Genomic DNA, 16934 nt, shown 5'->3' with positions numbered 1-16934 from the left:
GCAGTCACCTGAGCAATAAGGGCAAGAACATCCATCAGTACTCACTTGAGCTGACCAGAAGCACATACCATCGTCTTCCCTTTCGTTCATTCTTGGACTTTTACTCCCAGCTCAGTAGTAAGAACCATCAAACACCAAAGACACAATGGCACCCCAACAGCAAAACCCCCAGGGTCCCCTCAACATGAGCCCGCCCCGCCCAGAAATTTCAATCCTCATCTCCGGCGCCGGCATAGGCGGCCTTATGACAGCTCTAGAACTCCACCGCTACGGTTTCCAGCACATCCGGATCTTAGAACGCAATCCCCACAACTCCCACCTCGGCGACTCCTTCACCATCGGTCCCACAGCTGTTCAGGCTTTCAGGAATTGGCCTTGGATGCAGCAGAGGAGTGCAGAGATTGGGTATGAGCCTTTGGCTGCGATGCATACGTGTACTGGTGAGCGGTTGAAAGGGCCGATGGAATTTGGGGAGTTGATGGGTGGGAAAGGTGGGAAAGGTGGAGAGTTGGGCGGGAAGCAGACTGATCTGGTGCCGAAAGTGTATAGGCACACGCGGCCAAAGTTTCACGGTATGCTCCTTGAGCAGCTGGAGAGTGTAGGCATTGCAGTCGAGTACGGGAAGGCGGTTGCTTCTTACTTTGAAGATGCTAACGGAGGGAAAGGTGGGGTGGTGCTGCAGGATGGGGAGAAGATTACTGCTGATCTGGTCGTGGCGGCTGATGGCATTAATACAAATTCGCAGGAGCTGATCACGGGTCATCCTGTTCCGGCGAGACCTAGTGGGAGTGCGATTTGGAGGGTTGCTTTCCCTGTGGAGATTGCGATGGAGGATCCGGCTGTGGCCGAGAGGTTTCGGTTGATGGAGGATGGGAGGAGTGTGATTGAGTTGTGGTTTGGGTATGCTATCCCGAGTTGAAAATGTGTGGCAGAAGTGAGCTGACTGGTTACTGCAGACCTGGAATGCACGGCGTTTTCTGGCGAAGTGAAGATCAGATGAGTTGGGCTATCACACATCCTGTAAATCCGCCCACTATTCGCAACTTGTGCTTCGACTAACATCACTCGCAGGACGAGGGTACAGCCGCCGAGTCGTGGCTGCATCGATCGTCACCAGAAGAGGTGCTGAAGTTCACGGCGAAGATACCCGGATGGCCTGAAGTAGCCGATCGAGTCATCAAGCTCACGCCACCTGATCAGCTCGTGCATTGGCAGCTCAAGTAAGTCTAAATTGTCTTCCACACGCCCCGCTCCATTGCTAACACCCTGATCAGATGGCGAGACCCACAACCAAAGTCAACATCACCAGCCGGTCGAGTAGTACAGCTCGGTGATGCCGCACACACCTTCCTACCCACCTCAGGCAGCGGTGGCACGCAAGCAATGGAAGATGCCGTCTCTCTCGCCACCTGTCTCTCCCTCGCAAAGGATCCCGCCAAGATCCCAGAAGCTATTTGTGTCCATGAACTCCTCCGCTTCCAGCGCGTCTCATGCCTTCAAGCTTTCGGAGTGAAGAACGCCAAAGACTTCCGCAGCGCGGGTGAAAAGCCTAGCACGGCGAAATCTATCCCGGGCACAACTGAAACCGCGACACAAGCACAAGGACCGCCAGCACCAGCATCAACAGAGACACCGAAGCCTGCAGCCAAAGGTCCGCCACTGGTTCATGTGGCGAAGTGGATGCTCGAGCACGATCCTGAGCAGTATGCTATCGACAACTACGGCAAAGCGTTGAGTCATTTAACGCACGATACTGAGTTTGAGAACACTAATAAGCCGATGAATATGCAGTACAGACCTTGGACGATTGATGGACTGTTGGAGGCACAGAGGAAGGGCGAGCCGACTGTGCTTGATGGGGATTGGAGTTGATGTGTGGAATGGCCTCTGGATTTGGTTGGTGGTAATGGGACAGAACGCATTTTGGTGTCAGTAGCTCATCTCTTCTCACGCTTGTGTATTACGTATCCTGATACCACGTACCACTGAACGGACAGTAACAGGCAAGTATATTCGCCATTTCCATCCTGGTGTAGGCTCTTGAGCCTCCAATGCAGGTCACAAGTCTATCATTGCCAACTACCACAGGCAATGGCAGTAAAGATCCGGCAGTAGATCTGTGTAAGCTGTGATATGCCTAAGCGATGGCTGTACGACTGTCACCATTGCACCGTGACACTATCCCGGATATACACTGCAAAAGTACGAACCCAGCGGGTGTGGGTTGCTCTTTGTTCTTGTCCTTCTGTTCATTGCACATGTCAACAATAATGGCCGAATTCTCTGATGGATCGAAGATGGCAATGTAAGAAGATGGATTTGTGGCCAGGTCTACGAGATAGCATTAAGGTCAGTCTATGCTGCAGGAACACATTACACTTAAGATCATCATCCGTACAGGGTCAATACATATACTGTCTCTTATCCGGTACTCAAGTCGACATATAATCTGAGCTCGAAGTGTAGAATCGGTCGACTTACGCCTTGCAGGAATCACTGCAGACCAGTATAGCCGTCCAGCAGGCCAAGCGCAAAAGCACATCCCTGCACCGTCATGATGCGAGCCACTCATGCGAGCGTCGCTTCGCTCGCCAGCCTTCTCATCCAGCTTGCTACCGCCAAGATCCACTACGGCATCGCCAACTATGCCAACGGCAACAAAGACCACGCGACCTGTGAGTCGCACGCCTGACCTCACTTTCCGCCGGACATCGTGCTGACAGCCAACGCTAGGGGTCGACGGCGAAGACGCCTGCCAGTATACCTATATCGGCAACGCCTTCACGAACCCCTGTGACTTTAACGACCGCATCTTCTTCTTGCCAAACGGGACGGACTGTCAGCTTACTGGATGCAACGACATCGATATCAGTGCTTCGACGCTGACGGAGGTCGATACGACTAATGCTTGGCCGGCGAAGTTTGATGACTGGTATAATGCTGCCAGTGGCTGTGAGGACCAGTATGGAGGGTACTATGTTGATCAGTGGTGATCCTTTGGCTGAACAGCTCGTGCTTCGTGGTTGTTGCAGCTTCGACGTCGCAGTTGGAAGATGGAGTGGTTCATAGTAGAAGTGTTTGGTAGTCATCGCAAAGGGTCCTCTAGTAACTCGGTCATCGAAATGCCTTCCTCTAGATACGTATCAAATGGAAGCCCATCCAACGAGGATTAGACCAGGGGCAGTTGCTACATTGACCCCATCGGAGCTGCAGCCTTGCGAGCAATGCGAGTGATGCCGATACGGCGAACGTCGACAAGGTACGGGGCGTATGTCGCACTTCTGACCGTTGTTCAGTAGGGCTCGCTATAATTTGACCATTTGCATACTATCCATCGCATTCAGTCGGTTCGACATCCGTCCGTCTACCGTCTATTGATAGGGTTCACGCAAGAGGAACTCTTGCTCTTGAGTCGTCAACCTCACTAACTCCGACCCCACATCAACGCCACAGATGCTTCTTTTGGACTTGCCGCTCGTTTGTGGCTGCAGGTTCTCAGTTTAAGTCCGTCTGCTACACACTTGGCCGTTGAACCATTGACAAACACCACGTAGGCATCACGAGTTTGACGGAAGAACATTCTCCGACTGAGCAGACATATAAAGCGCTGTGTTGCTCGACAAGACCAAACTTCTCACCACTACAAGTGAGCTTTCCAGACCTCCTCAAACTTCCGCATCAACCTTTCAGACTGCCCCAGTCTATACGTACGTTGACCTCGATATTACACAATGCATCAGAACACGCAGCCAGAAGCCTACCAGTCCTACCCGGCGATTGCGCCAGAGAAGTACAAGGGCAAGCTTGATGGACAAGTGGTACGCTCATGAACCTCACTACAGCTTCTACGTGATGACATTTGACACAGCGACTAGGCCATCGTAACTGGCACATCTGCTGGCACAGGCGTACCGATCGCCAAAGCTCTCGCCGCAGCAGGCGCCAGTGTGGTCTGCGTCGCCCGACGTGAGCCCGCTATTAAATCACTCGTCGAGGAAATCAAAGCAGCTGGCGGGAAAGCTATCGCTGTAGCTGAAGATGTAGCCTCCAAAGGTGCTGCCCAGCGTATCGTCAAGCAGGCCGAATCTGCTTTTGGACCCGTTGATATCCTGATCAACAATGCTGGCATCTCCCGGATCGGTCCTGTCGCGGAAGAACCAGATGATGTCGACCTTTGGTGGCGTGTTCACGAGGTCAATGTTCGTGCGCCGGTTGCCCTCACTCGCGCCGTACTACCCGGTATGATCGAGCGCAAGAAGGGCTATGTCATATCCATCAGCTCTGGTGTCCTCTACATGGCGCTTCCATGCATGAGCGCCTACTCATCCTCCAAGGCGGCCATCACCAAGTTCCACGAGGCACTCGCTATTGAGCTGCAAGGCACTGGTGTCTATTCCTTCACAAGCACCCCTGGTGTGGTCAAGACTGAACTCGGCGCCCGTAAGTGGATCATACAGTCAACATTGTTCGGACCAAAGCTAATCTTTCGTGTAGCCACTGATGCTATCAACAAGAACGCAATGGAGCACCCAGGCATGAAGGCTTTCTTGGGCATGATGAACAACCCCAATGCTTTCAAACCGCAGGACGCTGATGTACTTGCCAACCTCACTGTCGCTATGGTTGTCGATGACTGCTTCAAGTCACTCAATGGCAAGTTCATCAATGGCTCGAAGGACGCCACAGCGATCATGGAAGAAGCTAAGAAGGAGGGCGCAGGACGCATCGGCAGCGAGGACATGTACACAGTCAGGATGCACCAGCTGTGAGGCGTGGTACATAATTCGGGCGTCTACGTACTGTCGATCGATAGATGTACTGAAGTGCAACCAATTACGTGATTACAACACGAACGGAGCGGACTCCACTATTCGTTGTTCAGTCTTGTGATGGAGATAGCTTCACCAGGAAAAGGTCAGACTTGGTCAAGCCTTCACTTGAAACTTGGCACTGAACCCTAGCCTGTGACGTCTTGGCCAGCTCCACCTCTATAAACGCATCCCAACCCACTGCCTGACCTACAATCATACTTCGAACAACGATTCAAAGACAATCGAGCAACACACCTTCAAACAATCAATCAACGACAGACCACTCAGCAACAACATGTCTGGTCTCATGGACAAGGTCAAGGATGCGGGCCAAGGCATGCTCGACAAGAAGTCGCAGCCAGGCGATGGCGTTGAGCGCAAGGCGGACGATGGCGCCAACTCGAGTATGATGCCTTCCGTAATGCTTCAAAACAGGTGCTGACAACTACGACAGAGATTGACGACGTTGCCAACCAGGCTGGTGTGCCTCAGGGAGACGACCAGCAGATTGACAAGGTCGCCGATGCGAAGGTCAACAGCGACATTCCGTTTGGTAACAACTGAGTTCGACCAGTCCATCAGTAGTCGACGAGAACATGAGACAAAATGAATGTTGATAGCAGAATCCAAACTTGCACCAGCCTCACATCTACCTCTTCAACGTCTTCTGCTTCTCTGCACTCTCTACCACTTTCTTGTTCAATGCCAACCCTTTCCTCCTTCTGACACGCTCGACATACCTCATAGCCACATTCTCCTTGTCCGCCTTCTCGCCCAGATCCTCCAGTTCCTCCTCCGTTGTAGGCACCCAGTAAGGATCCTCATCCAGCATCTCGAAACCCTCGAAAACGAGCTGAGGAGCTGCGAAGCCAGATGTGCGTTGCCTGATCTCATCACTGAAGCCGAACGATTCAGCAACTGGCAGCAAAGCCAGAATCGTGAAGTTCGTGCTAGGCTCAAGAAGTGACTCGGACACGATACGACCTCCACGGCGGGTGATCACACCATAGACGCGACCTAGGACTTCGGCTGATGCTTGGATCTCGCAACTGTACATTGCGAGTAGAATGCGGGGAGACCAGTCGAGGAAGCCTTGCCGGATGGATTCGCGAGTAGTCCGAATGATCTCGCCGGTGAGCCTACCAACGTTCTGTGAGGCTTCATCGTCTGAGCAATGGGTGCAGATATCTTCCAGGATCACCGCAACCCCTTGCAAAGGCTCATTGCACATTGGTCCCTGGTAGGTAGCGAGCTGGAAGGCATAAGCAACTTTGTCAGCGAATGTTGAGTAATGCTTAGCAGCCTTGTTATCAGTGTCATCTGCTTCGATTTCGTGTTCTTCCCGGAGGCTGTAAGGAATTAGCATTAAATTATTGTGGTCGGGGTTCGAATGACTCACAATTTGCCACAAACCATGTCGTGGGTCATGTCGACCAGGACATTAGGACCAACTCGCCTAGGACCAAAAGCGGCGATGCGCTCGACAGCATCCTTCCAAACTTCCCTGTCAGCCTTCTCCCTCGTAAAAGCCGAAGTAAGCTTCTCCTTGAACTCGGCCATGGAAAGATTTTGTCCTGCCTCAGCCGAAGTATCTTCGGCTTCGATCTCTTGCTCACCAACGTCCTCCGGATCAGCTCCTATGCCTTCGTCCTGGCCGTTGCCACTCGTGCGCTCCTGATCCTGAGCCTGTCGCTCGGAGTACAGTCTCTTGATGGCACCAGTATGCTTCACGAGGAATTCAGTGACGGGCGCTGGAAGCGGTCTGACTCGTACTCGTATGGTGACCTGCTTGCTTGTCGTTACGCCTTCGACACCACCACGGCCAAGCTCTGGATGCTTCGCAGGATTCATCTCCTCGCCTTTGACGATGCTCTCTCGGTACGGCACAATAGCTTCACCAGCCTGCACTTCGCACTTGGCATAACGCTCCTGTAAGTCCTTCAAGCACCGCTCAAGATGCAGCTCACCAGCTGTAAGTATGACATGCTCTCCACTCTCTAGCTGCTCGTATACCACAGCAGGATCAGCTTGTTCAAGCAGCTTGAGTCCTCTGATCATCTTGTCCAGATCACCTGGGTTTGCTGGCTCGAGCGCGACACGGACAATGGGCGCATTCGTGGATATTGCAGTAGTCGACGATAGATTTGGCGCGCCCTCCAGTTGCGAGCAGATCGTACCAGATTTCACGATTGCGCCTTCGAGACCCGCGATACCGACCACGTTTCCAGCCGGTACAGAGTTCAAAGACTCCAAGCTTCGGCCCATGAGTAGATACAGAGCAGTGATCGTGACTTTCTTTGGCTGTGGGCTTGCGTGTGGCCGTGCTGGCGTGTACTTGGGCGGCAAGACATAGACTTCGTCTCCAACGGTCAGAGTACCCGAGAAGAGTCTGGCAAACCCGATGAGATGTTCGGGATCTGTCTCCAGTTCTTGCCCGTTCGTAGAAGGCGTCGTCCCGATCTGATCCTCGTCTCCGATAGCAGCACTACTCAGTGCATCGGTCACGGAGCTCACATCAGCTTCACCATTGGCTTGTGCTTGAGATCTGGCGATTGCAGCTCGCTTCTTGCGACCCAACTCGCGAGCTTCTTCGGCACTTAGCATGCCACCTCGTCGTTTGTTCATGGGAAGTTCGCTCTCTGGCACTGACACCATCTTGCTCACATATGCAACTACTGGCTCACCCACGGTGTTTGACGAATGTGTCATAGCGCTCTTGATCTTCTCGTCGACATGATCCGAGCCAGGTGACGCCTCGATCAACGCAGGTATCCGTGCTTCTTGTGCTGTTGGAGGATTTGGTAGCTGCTCGATCACAGATACCAGAAGAGCAGTCGAAAGTGGTAGCCATGCGCTAAACACGGCGCTTAGAAGCGCCTTGGGGTCCTTCGATCGCATTATGTGGGCGGGAATATTGATACTCAAACTCTTCGTGATCTTTTCGAGCAGTGGCTGGTCACCCTTGCCATTTGGCCCACCAGTCGTGGCTTCGTAGACAGCCCATACTTGTTCCAGCACAAGTTGGACGAACATTGGCTTGAGGTGTCTGCCTTTCAAATGCTTCGGTCCCAGCACTCGCTTCGTCTTCGGATCCAAATAAAAGTCACCCCACAGCACTTTCTCCAGGATTTGGCGCTTGATGCCTAGCTTCTTCTCATACAGGCCGGCGAATTGTCGTGGTGTGAATGCCCAGCCATCTATAGCGGATGCAAAGATTACGTTGTTTCTTTCCGGCTCGAAATAGATATCCTCGTCTTCTTTTTCCTCATACTCTGCTGGTGTGCTAGTGATCACGCCCTCGTCATCCTCCATGACTTGAGCTTTCCGAGACTTTGGAGCACCGCCATTTACATCTTCATCCTGATCTTTGGCTGCGGCTGCAGCGGTCACCTTCTCGTCGATGCGTTCGCGCCACCTCAGGTCGTCCTCCATTCGCTCACCTAACGAGAAGGAGCCCATTACGGCGTTGACCTGTTCCAGTAGCTTACTCAGATGTGTGTAAGCTTCGCTAGGGCTGAGCTTCCACTCAGTGATGAGGCGGTCCATCTTGTTTATGACGAGTATAGGTTTGAGTCTCTCGTTCCACGTTTGCCTCAGCACAGTGACTGTCTGTGAGCATACGCCCTCGACCGCATCTACAAGCACCACAGCGCCGTCACAAAGTCTTGATGCCGTCGAGACCTCTGAACTGAAGTCGATATGTCCAGGCGAGTCAATCAAATTGATCAAGTACTCTTTCTGCTCTGGTTGAGCTTCGGGAGTATTTCTTCGTAACAACGAGAAGTATAGCGATATCGCCGACGACTCCATCGTAATGCCCCGTAGTTGCTCATCGGGTCTGGAATCCAGATATCGGATCTTGCCCGCTAGTTTAGGTGAGATAATGCCATTTGTGGCAATGAGTGCATCTGTCAAGGACGTTTTCCCATGGTCCTGGACTGGAGCATAAGAGGAAGGTATGACTCTGAGGGATGTGCAGCACTTACAACATGAGCCAGGATGCATATCTATCGAGTATTAGCTGCTGAACCATCAGTATAGCAACAACAGCCAAAGCACGTGGACCTACGTTTCTAATGCCTTCCCCCTGCTGCTGGAGCTTGACCAGCTTCTCTGGTGGTACGACAGGCATGTTGAGTTAGGGCTTGATGTGCAGGTCTTGCACTCCAAACCTACTGTCACGCAAAATATGCACTAATGAATGTGCATTTATATAATTATGTAGTGGCTCAGAAATTCTGGCTCATGATAGGTCATGAGTGGGTGACATCGGAATCGTTCCGCCGCGATATGCACAAGGTACATGTACTGTATGCATGCCACCGGCCTTTTGCGTCATGTTCCTGGCTGTGTATTATTGGGCGCGGCAAGGGTGTCGCACGAGCATACTGGGTTGTTGTGAATGTGAAACATACCACCTTCTGTATACGTTCGTGATCAACTCCCGACCTATATGAAGATCGTAGTCCCTGCGGCCGCCACCCCATCCCATGCTAACGGTCGAGGAAGCCACACATATTAGCACAAAGTCAAACCTTTCTCCCCGACGACCCTCTCGTTTCACTTACTGGTCGCATGGATCTGGTCTGGTTCTAATGCTGCTGGTATTGTTGACTACCAAGCCATAAGACCATAAACTTTACCAACACACAGCACAATGGCGACGTCCACGAGCGCCACACATGCACAGCCTATTCCGGCGTCTCGAGCGCCTCAACGTACCAACATCATGATCCCCAAGTCTGTACAGACACTGAAGAGCCCACATTTGACGCTGGATACAATGTCTCCGGTTACGCAGAACGGCTCGTTCGAGTTCGATCGAGTGATCAAGAGCGGCCGAGTTCTGAAGCGTACTCGGAAAACGAAGGTATGATAAGTTGCTTGTCCTCCCGCCTGGAGCATAGCTAAGCTGTGACATAGTCATGGAAGCCAGTATACCTTGTCCTGCGACCCAATCTGCTATCTATATATCGTGACTCGGACGAATCGAAACTCAAACATCAGATCAACCTGTCAGATCTCACAGCAGTTGCTCGGCAGAAGGACCCTAAGAGGAAGGAGAAGCATGTCTTTGGCCTGTTCTCACCGTCCCGGAACTTCCATCTCGAAGCTTCAAGCGATAAAGATGCACAACATTGGGTCGAGCTTGTAAGACGAGAAGCACGTATGGACGAAGAGGAAGAAGAGGAGATATATCTTGCAAGCCCTGGAGGAGCGAGAAGTGCGTATCGAGGCTTTGGCCGCAGCATAGATGCCGTAGCCACTGCTGCGACCGATGCCGGAGGGTATAGCTCCTCTGATGGCGAAGGTACGGGTGGAACACACACTCTCCCCAAACAGCGAGACCGTGGGAGTACCAACGTGAGTGCCTTCAGTGGGTTCAGTGCACGTCGACCGTCACAAGCGGAGTACTCTGGTCCAGAACATGGCTCGTACTCCGACTTCTCCGACTCTGGTGGTGCCGCTGCTGCACAGCTGTCAGCCTTGTCACTAGCATACAGCGACGCTCGGCCTTCGACCAGCTCGCAGCCACGTCAAGCAGGAACGAACTCAGTATATGGCTCATCGTCAAGTAGACCAGGCATGGGAGCAAGAAGTGCGAGTCAGATGTCTATGCCGGGCTTTAGTCCGATTACTGACCCGACCAAGAACTCCGTCTACCAACAGCAGAACCCACAAGGCAACGAAAGAGTAATCTATCACGGCTGGATCTACCTCTTGAGAAGCAAGCGTGGAGTCCGCCAGTGGAAGAAGATCTGGATGGTCCTCCGGGCGAAAGCATTGGCACTTTACAAGAACGAAGAAGAGTATACTGCTTTGCTAATACTACCATTCCCGACAATCATCGATGTGGTGGAAATAGACCCGATATCGAAGAGTAAGACAGCTTGCATGCAGGTACTGAGCGAGGAAAGGAATTACCGCTTTTGTGCGACAGACGAGGAGAGTCTTGCGAAGTGGCTTGGTGCTCTGAAGAGCTTGTTGAGCAAGCGCAAGGGCAAAGAATCTGTTGTTTCATTACAACAAGGAGGCGCTGTGCAGCCGCTGGTTACAGCAACCGCCGCATGATGTATTATGATACCCTTTATGACTGACGTAGCACTACAACTTTGCGTGGATCGTTCGTTGAACCTGTTTGGAAGTATGTTACAATGCTTTTGCTCCATCGCAATGCAAAACAAATCCTGAGATGCCATGCTATGCTGCAAACAACCAGTACTATACTGAAGAATCGAAGTGCCCGTCAAAGCTCAATCGTGAACGCCTCCCTGATCCTCTGACCATAGTAGTACAGCACAATCGGAGCCGGTGCTATGGCCACGCTCAGGAAGCCGAAAACGCTTACACCCTACACGTGAGTAATGTCAGCACGGAACAGAACTGAACAAGGCTCGGAGCATGTACTTACCCAACCATATCCGAGCTTATCAAACATAGCCGGAGCAAGCAGAGGCACCACCCCACCAATCAGACTCCTGAATAGAGCACCTGCAGCAATAGCAGAAGCGGCGTACTTCTCAAAACTGTCGATATAGTAGTTCTGCGTGGTATTGAGTATCATCACTTGACCAAGACCGTAGAAGAAGGTGGCACTGATAGAGGCAATCCAGTGCATATGGTACTCTACCGTCCACGCGAACCAGAAAAGTGATATCGGGATCAGGATAGCACCGATATTAGCAAGTGGCAGCCGAAACTCTGGCCGCGCTTTACCGCCATTCTTCTCTGTTAAGCGATTGTATACTGTGTCGATCCGTGGCACCAGAAACCATACTGCGGCTAAGAAGCCTAGACCGGGTCCCAGATACAGCAGGCCGACTTGCTCGGTATTGAAGCCATATTCGCCTTGATAGATTGGCTGCATGTTCGTGTAGATACTGTATGTTGTGCCGAAGATTAGAGCTTGGTATGTGCTCATCGTCAGAACAATAGGCTGGAACAGAATCCTCGGAGGGCGCGCGAGCGAGCTGGCTAGCTTGCGCCAGAACGGTCTGTCGTCTTCGTTCTCGAGACGGTACTTATTCCACGTATTCTCTTCGTTCTCTAGGCGTTGCTTTCGCCGCTGAAGGAGCACAGGAGCGAATGTCTCTTTGAGAAAGATGTATCCCGCGATCGTGTTGGCGGCGCAGACGATAGTCAGGACCCAGAAAATCCAGCGCCAATCGAGTCTCTGGACTATGATTCCACCAAACAATGGTCCAAGTGTTGGGCCAAGTAGTGGGCCTAGCAGATACCAGCCGAATATTCCTGCTCGTTGTTTCGGTGGGAACATGTCTGATATCGTGCCACCTCCGTTTGCTATTCCTACACTGCCGAACAAGCCGCTGAGCGTACGCATGGCAATCAAGGTGGCTATGTTCGGTGCCAACGCGCTTGGAATCTGCAGCAGTGTGAAGATGGTGAAGCAGACCAAGTATACTATACGTCTTCCGAACGTCTCACTCAACGGAGCCAATATCAACGGTCCTACGCCCAGCATTATGACGAAGCCTGTCGTACATCCTATCACCGTCTGTGTGTTCGTCTCCAAGCTCTCAGCGATCTGTTCTATGCCCGGTGTGAACATGGAGGATGCTAGAGGTGACAGGATGCTCATCAAGGCAATGATGAAGACGTTGGTCATCTTGTGTACTCGGGTCCATTGTCGTGGGTTCTCCTTGTCTTCGTCCGTAAAGGAGATGAGGGCTCGCGTATCTCGACTATCACCACCTTCGCCAGCGTCAGAGTGGGAGCCGAGGAGTGGCTGCTGTTCGTCGTTGCTCTGCTGTCGTTCATCATTCTCTCGTGCCATCGAGTTGTGTTACTGCTAGTCCAGCTGATGAGATTGTGAGGTGTTGCTTGGGAGCAAGAGTAAAGGCCAGAATGAAACCGGGTTGGGTTTGGTCCGTGTTTGCCAGACCTACTACACGCTTACTATCACACGCTTACTATCCCACTAGCTACTACTTACGCACTCTTAGTAGCGGCCTGCTCGTGCGACTGCGACGGCATGATATCATCCACGCGAGATTGATGATCTACAAGCGATCCAAGATCTGGGGCTCAAACCTTAGATCAGAAGTTCAGCACTAGTGCTACGGTGGTCTATATGTTCCAGTGTACCACCTGATAGTATTTTTGGTTTAGATTCCCAACTTCACCACAAGACATATCTCTTTAGGCTTGCGTTGGCAACGGACCATGAGCATGCATAGTGCATGCGGCGGCTGACATAGACCACCTCTGACTACTGCCCAGAGATGGTCATAAAAGCTCAGTCCTAGCCGTGGGCAGCCACGAAGGAACATGACCACAATCAACCCTTCGGTGCTAGCATCGTTGCTACAACATGTCCCGCAAGAAAGTCGCAGCATAGCAGTCAGAGCCGCTGTTGATAGCATCAGGCAAGGTAGCGTGAGTGAGATAGGTCCGCTCGGATCTCTTCTTGGCCAATATCCGGACAGTGATGCCGAGCAGAATCTGGCTTTGCACCTACGGGAGCTACTGGACGATGGCAAGACGCCTGCCACCACAGAGCTGCCTGATGGTATTCGAGACGACCTACTGGGGTATGCCGTGATTTGTCTCGAGAGGACCGTTGGTGATCTGGTTCGCGGCCGGGGCAGGTCGGTCGAGGTATCCATGGAACGCATGCCTGGCTTGCTAGCCAACAGAGAAGCGGAAGTCGACTCGGGAGCAGAAGAAGCCATACTGGACTTCCAGCATATCAAATTTCTGCTCGCCTTCGCAAGGTCTAGTGTCAGATCAGATTCCCCCAAGAATGTGGTTGATGGTCTACTCAACGCTGCCATAGTTCTGAGTGGCTGCGCTGACCGAGATATCGCTTCTGCAGCCTCCAGTGTGCTGAGCTGGCAAGTCAAGCTCGGCCTCACTGATGATACCTCGCGTGCATCACAACTATGGTCATGGCTGCAAGCATTACTGTCCAGCTCTGAGGCCTTCTACCGCAATCTTGCGTTCTCGCTGTGGCTGCGATGTGCAAGTTCTCACGGGAAACTGCTACTTCAGTGGATGAAGACGACGTACTGGTCTCTGCTACAAGAAGGCATGCAGAATGGGGATGCCGAACGTCGAAAACAGTGCCTCGCAATACTGCGGCAGTCTGTTGTGTTGGCAGCAGGGATCGACAGCTTATGTGGAACCATTGGCAATGATCTTGTGACCACGAAAGGTACGTTCGATATCTGTTGCCTTCCAAATGTGTCGTTGGCTTATGCTCGCTCAGACATTGGGCCACCAGTGAAACCGGAATTGAAAGGTAGAGCATGATATTCGACGTCCCGAGCTGACATACATCATAGATAGCGCCGCTCTCGTTGAGCAATACGAACGCTACTGTACTGTTTTCGAGACGGTCCTGCTCGGCCGCTACCTCAATCAGGTCATCGCCACAAAGCCAGACCTTGACTTCCTCAGCAAGTCCACGTCTCTGGTCAGAACAGCTTGGCTACACGTTCTACTTGCTGCAGCCTTGCATCCCAAGATCCAAGACTCAAATCGCAAGTTCATCGGAAACTGGATCATGCGCTCGAAATTCCAGTCGGAGTGTTCAGCAGAATTTGTGCGCTTCTTGGAATCTGCGTTTCTGCCTTGGGCTACCCAGGGCTCACTCTTCACTTCTACACTAAGCGAGGACGAAGGGCGTCTGCGATGCACTCATGGCGAGAGGCTGGCCGACTACATCTGTGGCCTGCTCGAGGCCAACGCCGTCAATAATACCTTGGCATTATCCATCGTGGACGCTGTCCTCGACCTCATCGTGAACAGGCGTAGTGGCAACTTTGCGTACGCAAGTGTTTACTTGTTAGAGGGAGTAGCCCAAGGACTCCAAGTTTCTCCAGCAGTCAGGCTGGAACAGAAGCAACTTCGCAGGATCGCTGATCTGTCTACATGGGCAGCTCTGCCAGAGGTGGCAAGAGACTTTGTCTTTTTGCGGTGCTTGAAGCTATGCGCTGAATCCCCAACGTCAAGCACGAGCACGAACGACAGAGCCACGTCTCGAGCAGGTAGTCGATGGTCTGAACTCCAGAAACTGCTTCAAGATAGTACAAGCGACGTCCTGCTTAGGGGACCAGTAGCGGCGTGGGATACCAAGTCATCAAAGCGAGACCAGCTGGAGGCTGCAGCTTTGGAGAAATGTGGTTACCTTCGTGCATTGCTCAACGGAGAGGCTAGAATATCAGCCGAGGTCCTAATGACACAAGTCGAGGATATTTGGAGTGAGATGGAGTACCTGGAGTACCCGAAAAACCTCCTCATGCAAATGCCAAGTCTGATCCTGCACAAGACAACTCTTGCACTGGCTCAAGATCACAACGAGGTTATGAGAATGGTGTCGGCAAGAATGAGCGACCTTCAAACTCTGTCAGCGAGTCGAGTCTACCTCTTTCCACCATTTGCCTGCGCCATCCGAAACCTCACAATCTTCAACGACGGAGCCACGGATCTCCTCGACATAGAAGATCTGATTATATGCTACGCTGATTGCTTGCCCGAGCCCACCGTGGACCTCCGCCTGGAAGATGCTACGACATATCTGCTACAATCGATAGAACCCAACATGACAGCGCGCTTTGGCTATGAGTATTACTTCGGTAAACGAGGGATGTTCGGCGTTGCTGCTCTGATCGATCTAGTAAGCAGGATGGGCAGCACAAACATTACACAAGCCATCTTCGATCGGCTCTTACAACGCTGGGCGAAGCAGAGAGCACCTGTGCCTAGTGTCAGCTCCTGGAAGACGACTTTGCAGCTGCAGCTTATGCTGCTCACTTGTGAGCAGATCTTGCCACATCTTGACGCTGAAGCAGTGTTGCAGAAGCTGCATTATGTGCTATCTATCGAGCCGCTACCTCGATATCGATATCTTCTCTCCTGGATCATTGCGCGGATATACCTGCAGAAGAAGGATCCACAGCAGCGTATTTTGAGCGAGCTTGGCACGAAAGATCATCATAGCAATCCGAAGTATCTTGCGTCACTACTCAAGATTGGCGTCATGATCGCGAAGACAGAAGGCACAGATCCTGAGTTTGCGTTCAAGCTAGCTTGCGCCTTCGTACCGCTCGCTGCGTCGTCCAAAGTAGTCATTCGGCACGAAGCTCAATGGCAGATTCCCAGACTTATGGACCATGCTGAAACACATGGTTGGGATCAGATCACGGGCAATGCTGCTTTTGTGGCCCTCAACGACTATATTCGCAGTCTGGAAAGATATGAAATACCGCCACTGGAACGACAGCTTGATCGCTTCGATCCTGTCCTCGATCACACCATGACGAATCTGGTTGAGGGGCCGTGGTATGGACTTGATAGCACGGAATCGCCACTCTGTGGTCGAGTAGACTTTTTGGCACTGTGGGAAGGTGATGCGCAGCAGGGAATCCAGAAGCTGGAGGCCTGCATACCTTTAGGCGATCCCATAGTGCTACCCACGATTGCTCCTCATGAGTCCTCCATAGCAGGGACGAGCAGCGTCGAGAACGCACAGGCTCTGACACCTTCCAAGGGAGACGTGTCGCGTGCTCTACAGACTAAAGGAACAGCGTACCTCACGAGCGGCCTCGAGAACGAAGCAGAGCAGTCGGCCAAGCGCAACGAGCTTATCGTGGTTGCCTCTCTCGTCGACAATCCATACAACCTCGGTGGCCTCTCCCGGGTATCAGAGATCTTCGGAGCTTCCGAGATGCATCTACAGAACCAGAACGTCACGTCGAACAAGGACTTCTCGAATGTGTCAGTGTCGTCTCATGTGCATCTGCCGATGTTCCAGCTCTCAGCCACCGCAGTAGTGGAATATCTGATGGAGAAGAAGCGGGACGGATGGTCGATCGTGGGTATTGAGCAGACTGATCGGAGTGTCTTGCTTGGCACAGAGGCATGCAAGCTGCCAAGGAAAACTGTGCTGATTATTGGAGGTGAGAAGGAGGGCATTCCGGCATTGGTGCTGGGAGAGTGCGACCTATTGGTTGAGATTCCGCAGCAGGGCATTACCAGAAGTCTGAATGTGCAGACTGCAGCAGGAATCGTGTTGTTCGAGTATACTCGACAGCATCGTGGTGTAGAAAGCAGCAGAGTAGATCATTATAGTTGATGGATCATGCACGTGATGCCTTGCCC

At 52.2% G+C, this 16934-nt stretch overlaps 8 protein-coding genes across 8 annotated transcripts; 6 read left to right on the top strand and 2 right to left on the bottom strand.

The window, feature by feature from the left end:
• Nucleotides 1-145: 145 nt before the first annotated feature.
• LTS14_000627 (uncharacterized protein) lies at nucleotides 146-1872 on the top strand (the record flags this gene model as incomplete). Its single annotated transcript, XM_064833339.1, has 4 exons — nucleotides 146-900; nucleotides 957-1020; nucleotides 1072-1220; nucleotides 1275-1872. The coding sequence occupies 4 exons, from the start codon at nucleotides 146-148 to the stop codon at nucleotides 1870-1872; spliced, it is 1566 nt and encodes a 521-aa protein (XP_064699608.1).
• A 685-nt stretch (nucleotides 1873-2557) lies between these two features.
• On the top strand, nucleotides 2558-2993 carry LTS14_000626 (uncharacterized protein; the record flags this gene model as incomplete). The annotated part of the gene is made up of 2 exons (XM_064833338.1): nucleotides 2558-2675; nucleotides 2734-2993. The coding sequence occupies 2 exons, from the start codon at nucleotides 2558-2560 to the stop codon at nucleotides 2991-2993; spliced, it is 378 nt and encodes a 125-aa protein (XP_064699607.1).
• Nucleotides 2994-3731: 738 nt separating this feature from the next.
• On the top strand, nucleotides 3732-4769 carry LTS14_000625 (uncharacterized protein; the record flags this gene model as incomplete). The annotated part of the gene is made up of 3 exons (XM_064833337.1): nucleotides 3732-3818; nucleotides 3876-4440; nucleotides 4495-4769. 3 exons carry the CDS (start codon nucleotides 3732-3734, stop codon nucleotides 4767-4769), a joined length of 927 nt encoding a protein of 308 aa, XP_064699606.1.
• Nucleotides 4770-5106: 337 nt separating this feature from the next.
• LTS14_000624 (uncharacterized protein) lies at nucleotides 5107-5375 on the top strand (the record flags this gene model as incomplete). The annotated part of the gene is made up of 2 exons (XM_064833336.1): nucleotides 5107-5215; nucleotides 5266-5375. The coding sequence occupies 2 exons, from the start codon at nucleotides 5107-5109 to the stop codon at nucleotides 5373-5375; spliced, it is 219 nt and encodes a 72-aa protein (XP_064699605.1).
• An 85-nt stretch (nucleotides 5376-5460) lies between these two features.
• Nucleotides 5461-8943, bottom strand: RIA1 (Cytoplasmic GTPase/eEF2-like protein (ribosomal biogenesis); the record flags this gene model as incomplete). The annotated part of the gene is made up of 4 exons (XM_064833335.1): nucleotides 5461-6160; nucleotides 6211-8744; nucleotides 8798-8818; nucleotides 8881-8943. 4 exons carry the CDS (start codon nucleotides 8941-8943, stop codon nucleotides 5461-5463), a joined length of 3318 nt encoding a protein of 1105 aa, XP_064699604.1.
• A 525-nt stretch (nucleotides 8944-9468) lies between these two features.
• LTS14_000622 (uncharacterized protein) lies at nucleotides 9469-10883 on the top strand (the record flags this gene model as incomplete). Its single annotated transcript, XM_064833334.1, has 2 exons — nucleotides 9469-9681; nucleotides 9735-10883. 2 exons carry the CDS (start codon nucleotides 9469-9471, stop codon nucleotides 10881-10883), a joined length of 1362 nt encoding a protein of 453 aa, XP_064699603.1.
• Nucleotides 10884-11058: 175 nt separating this feature from the next.
• LTS14_000621 (uncharacterized protein) lies at nucleotides 11059-12606 on the bottom strand (the record flags this gene model as incomplete). Its single annotated transcript, XM_064833333.1, has 2 exons — nucleotides 11059-11163; nucleotides 11224-12606. The coding sequence occupies 2 exons, from the start codon at nucleotides 12604-12606 to the stop codon at nucleotides 11059-11061; spliced, it is 1488 nt and encodes a 495-aa protein (XP_064699602.1).
• A 494-nt stretch (nucleotides 12607-13100) lies between these two features.
• LTS14_000620 (uncharacterized protein) lies at nucleotides 13101-16908 on the top strand (the record flags this gene model as incomplete). Its single annotated transcript, XM_064833332.1, has 3 exons — nucleotides 13101-13986; nucleotides 14041-14073; nucleotides 14117-16908. 3 exons carry the CDS (start codon nucleotides 13101-13103, stop codon nucleotides 16906-16908), a joined length of 3711 nt encoding a protein of 1236 aa, XP_064699601.1.
• Between the last annotated feature and the right edge of the window lie 26 nt (nucleotides 16909-16934).

This window comes from Recurvomyces mirabilis (genome assembly GCF_035927965.1).
Source record: "Recurvomyces mirabilis strain CCFEE 5264 chromosome Unknown scaffold_1, whole genome shotgun sequence".
Classification (NCBI taxonomy): domain Eukaryota; kingdom Fungi; phylum Ascomycota; class Dothideomycetes; order Mycosphaerellales; family Teratosphaeriaceae; genus Recurvomyces; species Recurvomyces mirabilis.
This window is presented reverse-complemented; position numbering and strand designations above follow the sequence as displayed.